This window comes from Cryptotermes secundus, unplaced genomic scaffold (assembly GCF_002891405.2).
Source record: "Cryptotermes secundus unplaced genomic scaffold, Csec_1.0 scaffold856, whole genome shotgun sequence".
Classification (NCBI taxonomy): Eukaryota; Metazoa; Arthropoda; class Insecta; order Blattodea; family Kalotermitidae; genus Cryptotermes; species Cryptotermes secundus.
In genome coordinates this window covers 1,374,436-1,388,009 of record NW_019724757.1, presented here as the reverse complement: position 1 = coordinate 1,388,009, position 13,574 = coordinate 1,374,436, and the positions used below count along the sequence as shown (strand labels likewise).

The 13,574-nt window shown below is 42.6% G+C and overlaps 2 protein-coding genes across 2 annotated transcripts in view; both read right to left on the bottom strand.

Annotated features, from left to right (window-relative positions):
* Positions 1-4,993, bottom strand: part of LOC117282204 (pickpocket protein 11-like) — a 27,655-nt gene extending 22,662 nt beyond the window's left edge. The window contains exons 1-2 of the mRNA XM_033750868.1: positions 4,878-4,993; positions 2,259-2,346 (exon numbers count right to left, since the gene is read on the bottom strand). Coding sequence (XP_033606759.1) covers positions 2,259-2,276 — 18 coding nt within the window. The 5' untranslated portion in view covers positions 2,277-2,346; positions 4,878-4,993. The remainder of the gene's footprint in view (positions 1-2,258; positions 2,347-4,877) is intronic.
* Positions 4,994-8,259: 3,266 nt separating this feature from the next.
* The window catches only part of LOC117282203, a 14,877-nt gene continuing 9,562 nt past the window's right edge, over positions 8,260-13,574 (bottom strand). The window contains exons 3-4 of the mRNA XM_033750867.1: positions 9,725-9,925; positions 8,260-8,449 (exon numbers count right to left, since the gene is read on the bottom strand). Of these exons, the coding sequence (XP_033606758.1) occupies positions 8,260-8,449; positions 9,725-9,925 (391 nt within the window). The remainder of the gene's footprint in view (positions 8,450-9,724; positions 9,926-13,574) is intronic.

Below are 13,574 nucleotides of genomic sequence, written 5' to 3'. Positions count from 1 at the left end.
ACATCAAACTAACTTGTGAGTGATGTGAAGCCATAAAATTGAAGTACAAAATACTCGCTCACCATGTCATAATTGTTCTTAGGGTTTCCAAGCACTATACATGACACATGACTGGCAAGCGCTGATGTAACATGGCTGACTGAGCGTTCTGGTATAAGCCAACTACATAAGTACAGCTGACAGGTACAGTGCGTGGACCCACCAGAAGACCACACTTTTCTCGGGCCATTATCTCTGTAACCGTTCAACTTTGGACATAGGTGTTTTGGGTTATATCGGCATACTTTAACATAAGGAACACCCTCCCGAAGTTTGGTCCATTCCTCCTGGGACATCCTGTATATTACTTTAAACATTATGTATATGATTTTGTCTGACTGTACAGACAGGAAGTTATAATTATAACAATAAGATAATGAGCTCTGGTTGAGACAAACAAGCATGATGCAACACTTCTTTGTCGACTAGGGAACAAGGAACTTTGGGATCATCTGCTATGAGCACGAACTCCACGTGAAATCATAGCATGTGACTGCCACCCAACGCCCATCCTAGCCTCTTTAAAAGACCATGTTTTGGGGCGCGGATCGGACTTCATAGACTTCAGTTCATACACTGTACTGAGTCTCTGTGCACCGTCATAGGGACTTCATAGATTTCAGTTCATACACTGCACTGAGTCTCTGTGCACCGTCATAGGGATTTCATAAACTTCTATTCACGCAATATTCTTGATCTCTGTACAACATTTGTATCAACATCATTTATATTAAATATATTCACTGTATCGTACTGCGAGTTCGACTTGGATTTCAATCCTTAAGTGTCCAACGTACTACGAGGAACATTCTCCCGCTCGGCTAACCTCTCGAATCCCATCACCATCATCGGGATACAACAGTATAGACAGACGGTAGGACTCCTTGGACGGGAGATCAGCCAGTCGCGAGCCTGACACCTGCAGTGATGACAGCACAAACGCACACAGACATTCATACCTTAAGTGGGATTCGAACACACGATTTCAGTGTTTGAGCGGTCGAAGACGGTTCAGACCTTTGAGAGCGCGGCCACTGTACTTGGCAAACACTACAATATACTAACCCAAAATTTCACTCCTTTGGATTTAAAAGGCCATCCGGTTGGATTTTCCTGCAGGGCTTTGAAACACGTTTGGGCGAGTGGGAATAGTGATGAAAGATTACACTTGTTGGGGCCTATCGCTAGCATAAAATACGGCAATATATGTGTATGGAGCACTTGTGGACTGATGTCTTGCAAAGGAAAACTGGTTTACTCGTGTCTGAGGGTCACTATTTCCATGACAATTCTTACATATCTCAAACAATTCGGCCCCGATTGTCCTCTGTAATAATTTGCCTGATGTAATTATGTTATCGTATTGTGGGACTTACTACGTAAAAAGGTAAGAACCCTGCTCTTAATTAATCAAACATTGGGCCGTGAACGTTTACGGTGGATTGGCTGCATAATACTACTTATTTTTGCCCCCGGCACTATTAGAAGTGAGTGGCCAGCTTCAAGCCCCGGTCGCTTTTCGCCCGTAGAAAAAGTCTCCGGTAGCCATTGGACAGGGGAGTGAGCGGACATCAGTGCCGGATTGGACTCTGTGCAGTGGCGCAGAATCTCTCGGTCCTGTGGGCAATAGACCCCCGGAGGTCCAGCTGGAAATCCGTCGCTATACCAACTGTGCTACCGAAACGTTTCAATAATAATCTTGCACAATTAATATTACACCTTCATCTAACAAACCTGGACATCTCCACTACTGATAACATCATATGTGTGCTTGCTGCATATTTTGCATTACTATTCCAAAGGTCACATCATGACATTATGTGCTGGATGCCCTATTCTAACTACAGTCCCGTTGCGGTGTTATGATTCCTCGTACCAGCGCTCAGCGCTGTCCGCCTGGATACAGCCCTGGCCGACAGTCACGTACTGCCAAGGGCTTTACTGAAATTCCTGATTTGAGAAAGAATCGCCTCGTGTTCCTTTCTGCCTCTACACATACCGATGCTCTGATCGCTGCAAGTTTGCGACTGCACTCTTTGGTGTTTCAAGTTCAACTGGAGATCTGACAATAGTGCCATATACTTCCGCCAGAGCCTGGCTTGCTACGTCGCACTTAGGCGGTGCTGGGGATCTCAAACCGCAAAGGGACTGTCGTAAGTATTTACACTTTACTTTTGTCATTGTACTCGTATAGACTATAAGATAGGGTAGTTACATACAGTGAATCCACTGTTCATATCTTTGATCGTTGTGGCTATTCCGGATTCCAAATATGACTTAACAATCACGGGACGAGATTTGTTGTTCCTGTAAACAGAGAGAGAGAGTGGAGTGAGTTAGAGGACTTTTGAGGTCAGTCCTTGTGAGCTGTTGCTGTTAGAAGCTGGTAGCTGAGGCATGGGGACAGTTCGGGAACCCAAAGTAAGGGGAACGTCCTCTGTTGGAAGTCGCTAGGAGGCAACGACTGGTGAACATAGAAGACTGAGAAGACTTAGTGCGTGCTATAATGAATTTTAAGGAGTGTAAATTAGCGATAATGCTACAGTTACGACCTGTAAATGATCAATGAATCCAATTACGACTCCAAACCCCGTCTATAGTCACTCATAGGGGTGACATTATCCTTTGCGATTTAAGATTATCCTATCACTAGGAAATATAAAATATATAAAATTGATGAAGCTTTGTCAAAGAAACCAAAGATCATTGTAGATGGGGACACTAACACCGTGTTTCAATTCAGAAGTGAAATTACCTTGAAGCTTTAATTTATCAAACAGGTGTGAAATAAAAAAAGTCTCCTTTTTATTGTAGAAATGTATGTATTTAACTGCCCTTTACAGAAGCTCTGATCTAGTCTTTTGCTCATGGTTAATTTACATTAAAAAAAATAATAATATTTTTATGGGATTGTTTAAAATGCAAAATTTTTGTTTTAAGTTTTGTTGCCAGATGTCACGTTTAACAATTAAACATAATAAATGAGAACTCTTATTGAGAGCCGCTGTTGTGAACAACATTTTGAAATTTATGGTCTTACTGTACGATCAATATTATATGTAAAGCCGTTTAATCCTATCCTTAGTCAGCTCAGTCCAGTTCACATATTTCAGGTCTGTTTTCACATCCGTTTTAACATTATCTAGAATCTAATCATAGTGTAACGGGGGCTTTCTTCACAGCCTAGTTTTATTAATATTCATTGTCTCTGTTTTACATAATGTGTGCACAGTCCAACTCACATTTATTCATTTATAATCCTAGGACATTTAGTAAAGAATAGAAACTCTAATGCTACTCATTAAGTAATATTATCTTCTTCGGCAATTTCTAGGACTGAGACATAACTCGTTGCATAAGCGATATTCGCCGTTTCTTTTTAATGTCTCTAGTCCCACGTACAGGGGATGGACAAAAATATGGAAACACACAAGAAAAAGAAACACATTACCGTGACTAATATGGTGTAGGACAACCTCTGGCTTGCAGAACTGCTTGCAGTCTCCTTGGAATGGATAAATAGAGGTCCTGTACGATTTGCAAGGGAATCTTGTACCATTCTTCCTGCAAAACATTGGCAAGTTCTGTTAACGATGATGGAGTTGGATAGCGCGTACGCAGATTGCTCTCCAAAACAGACCACAAAGCTCAATAATATTGATATCTGGCGATTGTGGGGCCATGGCAGACGTGACACTTCATCTTCGTTCTCAGAAAACTAGTCCTGGACGATGTGAGCAATGTGAACACAGGCACTGTTGGCTTGGTAAATGGCATCACCATTACGGAACAAAGTTTGCACCATGGGATGGACCTGATCGCCCAAAATGGTCACAGTCGTTGGCAGGGACGTGACATTGCAGGGTAATGATGGATCCGACAGAATACCACGATATGGCTGCCCATACCATGATCGAACCCCCGCCATGTTTCACTCTTGGCAGCAAACAATCTGGATCGTAAACTTGGGATGGCGTTCTCCAGACGTAAACTCGGTCAGAAGTCGGAAACAGTGTGAAGGTGGACTCATCCGACCAAATGACCGTCTTCCATTGCTCCATAGTCCAGGTTTTATGACTTCGGCACCACACTCTCCTCTTAGTGGCATTTTGATCATTGATGAGTGGCTTTGGAATTGAAGCTCGTCCAGAAATACCCTGCTTGTGGAGTTTCCTTCGTACTGTTTTGGTGCTGACAGGGTTTGTGAGCGTGACATCCAGTTCAGCAGTCACTTCTGAAGCTGCAGCGTTCCTACTTTTCGTCACAATCCTACGCAATGTTCGTCTGTCTCGATAACTCAACACACATTTCCGTCCACGCTGGTGTTTATCGGATGCGGTTTTTTCAGTCCTCCTGTATGCGGTCATAATCTTGGATACTGTGCCTCGCAAAACACCAAAACACGGCTACCTTGGTTACGGAAGCACCCACCATAGGGGCCCCAACAATTTGACCACGTTCGAATTCTGTTAGCTCTGACGTGATACACAAAACACTGTCTCGACAAGAAATGAAGCTTGCAACGTATTGCGGACGTTGTGCAGGTAGTGGTGTTGGGCAGATACGACAGCGTGACCTACAAACGTCGCTAAAATAAACACTTAAATTCAGGCATTCATTTCACGAGATGTTTCCATATTTTTATCCATCCCCTGTACATTGACCAAGTATTACTCGCAAAGGCCCTCAGAATCCAAATTGTTTATTCAGACTCAAATGCCACAGTTGCCTCACGGATCTTAGACCTATATCACAGACCTTAATAATAAATAACTATACAGCTTAATACTTTATGGTGACCTTAAGATTATAAATTTCTGAAGAAGAAAAGAACTTACGGTCTTGCGATTTGAGAGTTGTAAGCATAGCATCTCCCACAGTCTGTCCAGATCTCTAGCAGAAGCGGTTCTTTTGTGTCTTTCTCTTGTTCCTCCTCTAATTCATACTCATTTTCTTCGTCGTATTCTTCTTCTTCTTCTTCATCATCATCATCATCATCTTCTTCTTCTCCAGAATAATAAGTAAAGTCGTATTTTACCTAGAAGTATTATCCCGTTGTTAGAAATATTATAAAATATTTCTAGCCATTTACTGCGATTTTAACGTCTTGGGACCACGAACGTTAGGCAGATTCTGGACATCTGACGGCACAGAAAATACCTCACTTCATATTACTTTACCTCAAGTTTTGGGAATAACTAACAACTCTTAATGTACACATATAACTCTTAGGTATGTTTCCGTTCGTCGCCATTTGCAACGAGTTCGCGGGAACACCGATGGAGGCTCCACTTGACGGCTCTATAGCGAGAGCTCCTCCCAGGGTATAAACGCGAAGGAAATAAGTGTAGAATAGAGGCATGTAAGCCTGAGAAAATACAGCTCAGCAACGACATTCACATCAGTCACAGAGGAGATCAAATTGCCCCTTGGAAATTGCCCGTACTGTTTCCGGACACGGCCGGATTTACCATTTGGTTTCACCGCTGTGTCCGAGACAAATAAGCCAGGATATGAACAGCTTCATATTTCCGAGTCTGCTGAAACAACAACAAAACGGACTGAAAACCAATCAAACCAAGTATGTATGACCGAAACATTGCAACGACTGGACGATATGCTGCTACAGTTTAACCAGTTTATTGAATCATGTTAAAGAATAACTCTAATAAATTGAAATATGTGAATAAATACGGAAGAAAAGTCGATATTTAGTTAAAGATCTTGAAGAACTGCTACAAAGACCTATCCTATGTCGGGTATAACCAGTTTCATTAAAATTCTTAAGCCGGGTTTAAATATCAAGCTTCTATTTTGAATTGTTTCAGAAGCCAAAAAAAATCATGCGAACGAATAATATTTTCAGAATATAGTAGACTACTTTATTCTGTAACATTTAATGCACGTATCTCGTACCTTCACAGAGTGCATGTCTTTCCTTTTCAGTTTCTTGGGGTGGGGTAAGACTGAGTCCACTTTGTACGTCGGCTACTCTCTGGCCTATGTATACCAAGACCGGATGATAGATGAGAATGGACAATTTGGTAGAATGAAAATTGTCATGATAAACAGAAATACTCGGATAAAACCTGCCCCAATACCACTTTGTTCACCAAAAATACCACGTGATATGATAAGGGGTCGAACTCGGGCCGGCGAGCTATGGCACAGTCATGACGCACGCATTTACTTCAGTGCTCTCCACTGCTCCTGTGGGAAGCCATTATAAAATTCTTTGTTCTTTTCCATGTGTTCAAATTTTTGGATTCCAATGTCAGCCCCGTCGATCTCCTGTCCCCGGGCGGACGATGAAGTACCAAGCTGACAGGCCGGTGCGTAGGGTGCAGCACAGCGAGCACCGGAAGTGTTGGGAAAGCAAGTTCAGTGGTAGAAAAAGGTAATTATTTTCCTGTAATATTCCGTGGAGTGCCATAGAGTTGTGGGACGTCGAAGCTCCCACATTATCTAGACCAAGGGTCTCCAAACTACGGCCCGCGAAAGAATTGTGCAGAAATGCGCCAATTGAACTAATTTTCCAATGAGTACTGGTAAAAAAATACTTGTTCATAGATTTGAAATTCATTAACTAAGATTGTATCTAAAATATATTGATATTCCATATTATGTTAATATTAATATTATTTACAATTTTACTAATTCTGGACCGTATACTGCGCGGTATTTCTTGGTGCTTGTTCGGCCTCGATAGGCAGTGTCACTTCGTGGCAATGTAGGTAGCGCGAGCAGTTCGTTACTAGCCGTCTTGTGCACAAGACTTCTTGCAGTGGTGCAGTGTAATTGTAACAGATCATCATCACCTCAATGTAGTCAGATTTTAAGAATGCAAAAAGAGTTCCGTCATTCACATTCATTGTTTTATTATAGTTTGTGATGAAAATATGAGCATTTGTTGCTACTCTCTGTTGTCATTAATATACGATAATTTATTCTCACGTACTTTGTATTTAGTTTATGAAATTCTGTGCTTTCGATAAAATTCATATACCTAGAGTTATTAATTTCTCATTTTATCCGGCCAGTTGAAAGTGCTGGAATATCTAATGTGACCCGCGTTTCGAAAAGTTTGGAGACCCCTGATCTAGATAATCGGCTCACAGATGGCGGTACGGCCTTACGTACTGGCCGCCCTTTACCCTCCCCACCACCAGGAAGATTCTCGGTACTCATTTCTGTTAGAAGTTGAGTTGACCCCAGGGCCATTGTGCTGCTGGAAGGATTAGGTCAATTGAAAAATCCAATGACCTCAACAACTCAATTTTCTACGCTTTATTTCAGGGCTGTCCAATTGGAGGTACGCCAGTCTTAAGTAACCAGCCAGTTTTTTTTTGCGGCCCACGAGAATATTCTTCCATCCCCCAAAGTATGCAAAAACATTTCGCTTCTCTGTGGATCCCGACAATTTTGTCGGAAAATTGTGTGAGAATTGCTTGCTACATATTCCTTGAAAAAATTATTAGATTTCACGGGACATCTAATAAACAACTTAGAACGTTATGGAAAATATATGACTAAAAACAGAATAAAATATTGATATACAATCTAACAAACGTTAGTAGGTGATGGTTGAACAGCAACATAAATAAATATTTTTGTACTTTATTGGCCCAAATCTTATTTGCTTCCCTGCGATTCACTGATCTGATCGTTACAGCGTACGTGTTTTGTGGGCATATTGAGAAAAATATATTTTTTACAGTGAGACTCCCCGGACACGAACCGGGTTTTCCACCCCCTTTCAGTGCTTTGAAGTTGGGCAGCGCAGTGGAATTTTCATAGGCTAGTTGATTTGGTGAGACCGCTTCTGTGGTCTAGTGATCAGAGTTCCTGGCTACAGAATCAGGAGTACGGGTTCGATTCCAGACGCTACCAGATTTTCTAGAGTAGTAGTGGGGCCGGAACGGGGTCCACTCAGCTTCGTGAGGATAATTGAGGAGTTTTTTTTTCAAGGAAATAATACCTCCGGTCTAGAAAACCAAAATTAACGGCCGTGGGGATTCGTTGCGCTGACTATGCAACATTCTCTATCAGCTAAAGCTGGCACTAATTTCGCCGACAAGCGGCGGTCGCTCGGTCGGTATAGTTCGCTTGTGGACTAGAACCGCGGAGGTTGTTTTTGTTTGTCAGTTGATTAGGTGGAAGGATGATGGTATGGCAGACGGATTACGAATTATGAAATGGAAGTATTGACGATCTCGTGTGCTAGGAGCAGCAGAGACGATTGTAATAGTACAGCACCTTGTGAACCAAGTCCAAGTATTCACTCGGATGTATCAGTGTGTATCCTGCGAATTCCTTCAGATCTTTCAAATTTTCGTGTGTAAGACCAGCGAGAGCGGTTAGAAACCTTTTCAGACGCTCCACATCATTTGATTCAGTAGAGTTAGCTCGTCTGAAACAAACAAATCTTATTACACCTCATTATAAATCTACTGTATCACAACTACATGTTATCTACACAAATTGAAACAATACAGACCTTCAAGAAGTTCGATGGATACGATCACTTTCCTTATACAGAATTTATATCAATTGTGAGAATTCTTGTTACAGATAACCAACTTAGAAAACCTGACAATTTTTAATGTCCGCGAACCTAATATTAATATTAAATTTTACGTGTTATTTAGTCTCTTTGTATTCCTAGTATTCAGTTAATAAAAATAAAAGCATAGTGACAACACACGCAAGTACGAGTACTTAAGCACCGTGACACGAAGGTGTGGAAGTGAAGTTGCGAGCGTTCCAGACTGGGGATTAAAATGGCGATCGGAGGCCAAACTTATACGCTGGCCGCTTCACTCCACAGGGAAAAGGCTCAGATGTTCATTGGATGGAACGTCACAGTATGTCTGAACATGGCAGTGGAGAGGGAATTCCCAGCGCCTGCTTGAATCGTCAATCTATGGTGGATGCCTTCACTGTCTTACACTTCTGGTCTCACAAACATTTTCGTCTATACTGTATAGAATGTAAACTGAATAATACGTTCAAATATGTGTCCCACTGCACTTTATCGTGTGAAGGACTAGGTTCACAGTAAAAGTAAAAAAATAAAATAAAATAAAGCTATCCCTGTAACAGGCCATGAAGGCCCATAGGGTTGTGAGATGTTGAGGGTCCCACACTATCTAGACAGTCGGCTCAAAAATGGAGGTAAGGTTGTCAGCCTTACGCGCCGGCCGCGCTTTACTCCCCAGGAAAATTATTTAATTAATCCCTGGTACTCATTTCTGTTAGAGGCTGAGTCGACCCCAGGGTCACAGTGCGGCTGGAAGGATTAGGTCAATTGAAAAAATCCAATGACCTCATCAGGACTTGAAACCGCGACCTTCCGGCTTGTAGCATAGTGCCTCAACCAACTACGCTACCGCGTGCCCCCCGGAAATACACCTTCAGGTTGCATAAATTCTTGAAAATTTCTTGAGTAGCTAAGCCACGGCAGACTTCTTAAGGAGTCAGTCAGTCAGTCATTTATAGGATACTGAATGAGCACATCATTATTTAAGCATAAGGTTAGTGTTGAAAACTCTTTCGGTGGATGTAAGCGTTTTGTCGCGGGCTGCACAAAAGCAAGCCGGACAGATCTGCCGTGCAGCATCGTGCAGTTTGCGAGCACATAAAATCCCCCGAACGTTCACCATAAAAGGAATTTCTGTTCACTTACTCTTCTGAGGTTGCCTTCAACCTCGTTTCGTTGACTGTACGATCAGGGCAGATATACACAGAAACGAAGGAAATGTTCCAATCTCTGTAGTTGTTCTCCATGGAGATGACGGTTGGACTGTCCCTGTAGCGTGTCCAGGTTGACATGTTCAGGGTCGCCACGCAGCCCACTGCCACAGCAATACACAAAAACCAGAAGAGACTGCAAACGATAACAAAACATGGTGCTCAGTTTTAGAAACTTCGAAGATAAAAGTAAAAAGAGTTTGTAGGGTTGCATAAGATATGCAGGGTGTAGCTGAGAGTCGAGGACAAACTTTGGGGGCGAGTTCCACATACCAAAACAAGAAAAATGTCCACATCAACATGCGTCCGGGAACATTTAATTTGTGAGCTATTGCTGCAAGAATACTCTCGTGAGCTATTCAATTGTTGTTATAAACTGCGATGGTCCATATCATTCTGCTAGAGTAATAGCTGCCTGCTTCACGTTTTGTGACTTGACCACTAAAACATGGCAGGCCGGCAGTCAGAGCACGAGTGTGGCGCATGCGCGATGGTGCTCTGGCACATTTTAGCAGTGCTGTGCGAGATGTTCTCAATAACACCTATCACGACCGTTGGTCAGGTAGAGAAGGACCCACTGCATGACCTCCACGCTCGCCAAATTTGAGTCCCCTGGAAATTTCCCCCTGCGGACTCCTAAAATCCCTTGTGTATGCAGCTCCTGTTTGCAACGATGAGGCACTTCGCCATCGCACTGTGGACGCCCGTCAGATAATCCGCAAATATCCCGGCATCTCTGAACGGATGAGCGGTCCATGAAGAGACGTGTCGAATCGTTCATTGAATCACATGGGGGCATTTTGAGCACTTATTACAAATGTGCCCTTTCAGCTATAACTAAAAAATTAAATGTTTTCAGACATACGTATATTTTCATGGACAATTTTCTTGTTTTGGTATGTGTACTCTTCACATAAAACATATCCGCAACTTTCATTTACAGCCTGCAAATATATGTTAAAATTACCGTCTCACAAGCGTGTAATAAAAACTTATATACTTTATTGTCTCTATCGCACTGTATGTTTCGACTCCATACGATCATCAGCAGGTGAAAACATAAATAGATTATTGCTGAAACATATATTGGCTGATATTCTTATTAAAATGTAATGCTAGATAAAAGTGTAAACTATTGAAATATAGCTGTGTTAAACGCCGTAGTGTAGATAATTGAGGCACTATGATACATGACGGAAGGTCGCGGGTTCAATTCCCGATGAAGTGACTGAATTTTTCACTTGATTTCATCCTTCCAGCCGCACTATGACCCTGGGGTCAACTCATCCTCTAACAGAAATGAGTACCAGGAATCTCCCTGTGGATAAAGGGCAGCCGACACCTAAGGCTGATAACCTCACCTCCATCTGTTAGCCGATTGTCTTGAAAATGTGGGAGACTCGACGTCTCACCACCCTTTGGAACTCCACGGCCTCTTACAGGGATAGCTTTTAGTTGAGTTATACATTACGGTGAAAAAACTCAATTTCCAAGTATATTGTGGCGACTTTGTAGACAGGGGCCGTTGTTATGTAATTCCCGCAACATACACGCACACAACAATAGAATAACGGGGTTATGCAACCCGTTTCAAAGCAAAGGCTCCTTAAACACATTCCTTTAGAAACGAAAGCACGCAACAATAGAAGAACGACGTTTTCTATGTTACCCTCGCCGCGGCTGTTACTATGCAACTGTGCGGTAAACGTGTCTCCTAAACAATATAGAGACCGTGTTTTCTGCGTGATCCGTGCCGAGAAGTTATCTTGAAGGCAATTGTCGCTACGGTTCGGTTGAGGTTTTAATTGTGGAGTGTTAACAAGCGGACAACGACTTATGCTAGTCCCGCCTGGGAGTTCGCGGCAGACACTCATCTAGTGAAATTGCAGCGCCTGCAAAACAAGGTTCTCCGCACGATTGGCAATTTTCCAAGGCGCACACCGGTCCGCGATTTGCACATGGCATTCAAAATTCCATACGTTTATGATTACATAACAAAATTATGCAGGCAACAAGCAGAAGTCATACAAAATCATGATAATGAGAATGTTCGCAACATCGGACAAGGCGAAGCCCGACACAGAAAGTATAAGAGGCTTAAACTTGGCGGCGGTCAGGCATACGACCGTTCAAGTGACTAGACTGCCGTGATAGCTAATACTATTAGGATATTTATTTATATATATATAAAAGGGCATAATCTGCTGTACCTAGCCTGGACTGAGGGAGGCCGTGTAAATATTGTACATTTATATAAGTATGTATTGCAAATATGTGTAAATACAGACAATGGACAAATTACTACAGACTGACTAACAAATGACAGACCCGACCTCTCGTCAGAGAGGGCGCTACACATGGGCAGGACAGTAACTTTCATACAAAAGAAATATCTGGTCATGAGCCCCAGCTGGGGCTCGACACCAAGACAGACAGACTGACTGACCGTCAGTGGTAACGTGACTCTGACTGAAGCGGACAACGGAAGCTTAAGATTCGTTACCAGGAAAAGTCTAGTGAAGACACTGCAGAGGAATAGCCACTGTTGAGAGCTGTTACCTAGCAATGACTAGTGAAAGCAGGCCAATAAAATTTAGTGTGGAGTGATTTGTTGTGTGGAAATCAGAAATACTGATATAGTTATTTGTAGTTACAGCCTGTAAGTGGTCACTAAATCTATTCACCAATCCACTCCCCGCCTTTAATCACTAATTCACGTGACAATATCTGCTATCCTACTATACAACCAGTCTTTAAACATAGGCACTCCATTCCACAAATACCGAAGAGTCACTTAACATAATTTTTCTCCAACAGCTGCACTGGAGATACTCCTTGGGCTTCCCCCACTGCATATGCAGTTGGATGCAGACGCCAGGGCAGGAATTTACCGTCTCCAGTGCTGTGGACAATGGAAAGCTAGATCTGATGGTTTCGGCCATGCATACATGACTCACGACATGACAAAAGAACCCATATTACAAATGGGGACTGACAAAATGATACTGAGAGATGTATATGAAAACCCCTTCACAGTCAGATTTCCTGACAGGAGTGAATGGGAAAACGGGTTTCAGCCCGACAGAAAAGGGGGACTGATCTGGTATACAGATGGTTCCAAGACACATAAAGGCACTGGAGCTGGTGTGTACTGCCATGGTACGAGGCGGAAACTTAGTTTCAGCCTTGGGCGGTACACGACAGTATTCCAGGCAGAAGTATATGCCATTAAAGCATGTATTATGGAGAATTTAGATAGGAACTATAGAAATAGGAACATCTACATTCTATCTGACAGCCAAGCAGCACTCAAAGCACTTGACAAACACCGAATCAATTCAAAATTGGTCTGGGATTGCCACCAAACCCTCATGGAACTGGCCAAACATAACAGGGTACAACTGATATGGGTGCCGGGGCATGAGGGTATTGCTGGAAATGAAGCAGCAGACCAATTAGCTAAAATTGGAGCTGAATATCCGTTCATAGGACCTCAACCAGCCTGTGGCATCTCTCTAGGAGTTGCCAAACAGGCAATCAGGGACTGGACTAACATAAAACATGAGAAATACTGGGAATCCTTAACTGGACTCGGGCAAGCTAAGGGACTCATACGAGGACCTTCTGATAAAAGAGCGAAGGAACTGTTGAAGCTCAACAGGAACCAGCTACGATTGGTGGTAGGACTACTTACAGGACACTGTCACCTCAAAGGACACCTGTTCAAACTGGGACTAAGTGATAGTCCCACTTATGAGAGGTGTCAGATAGAAAATGAAACAGCC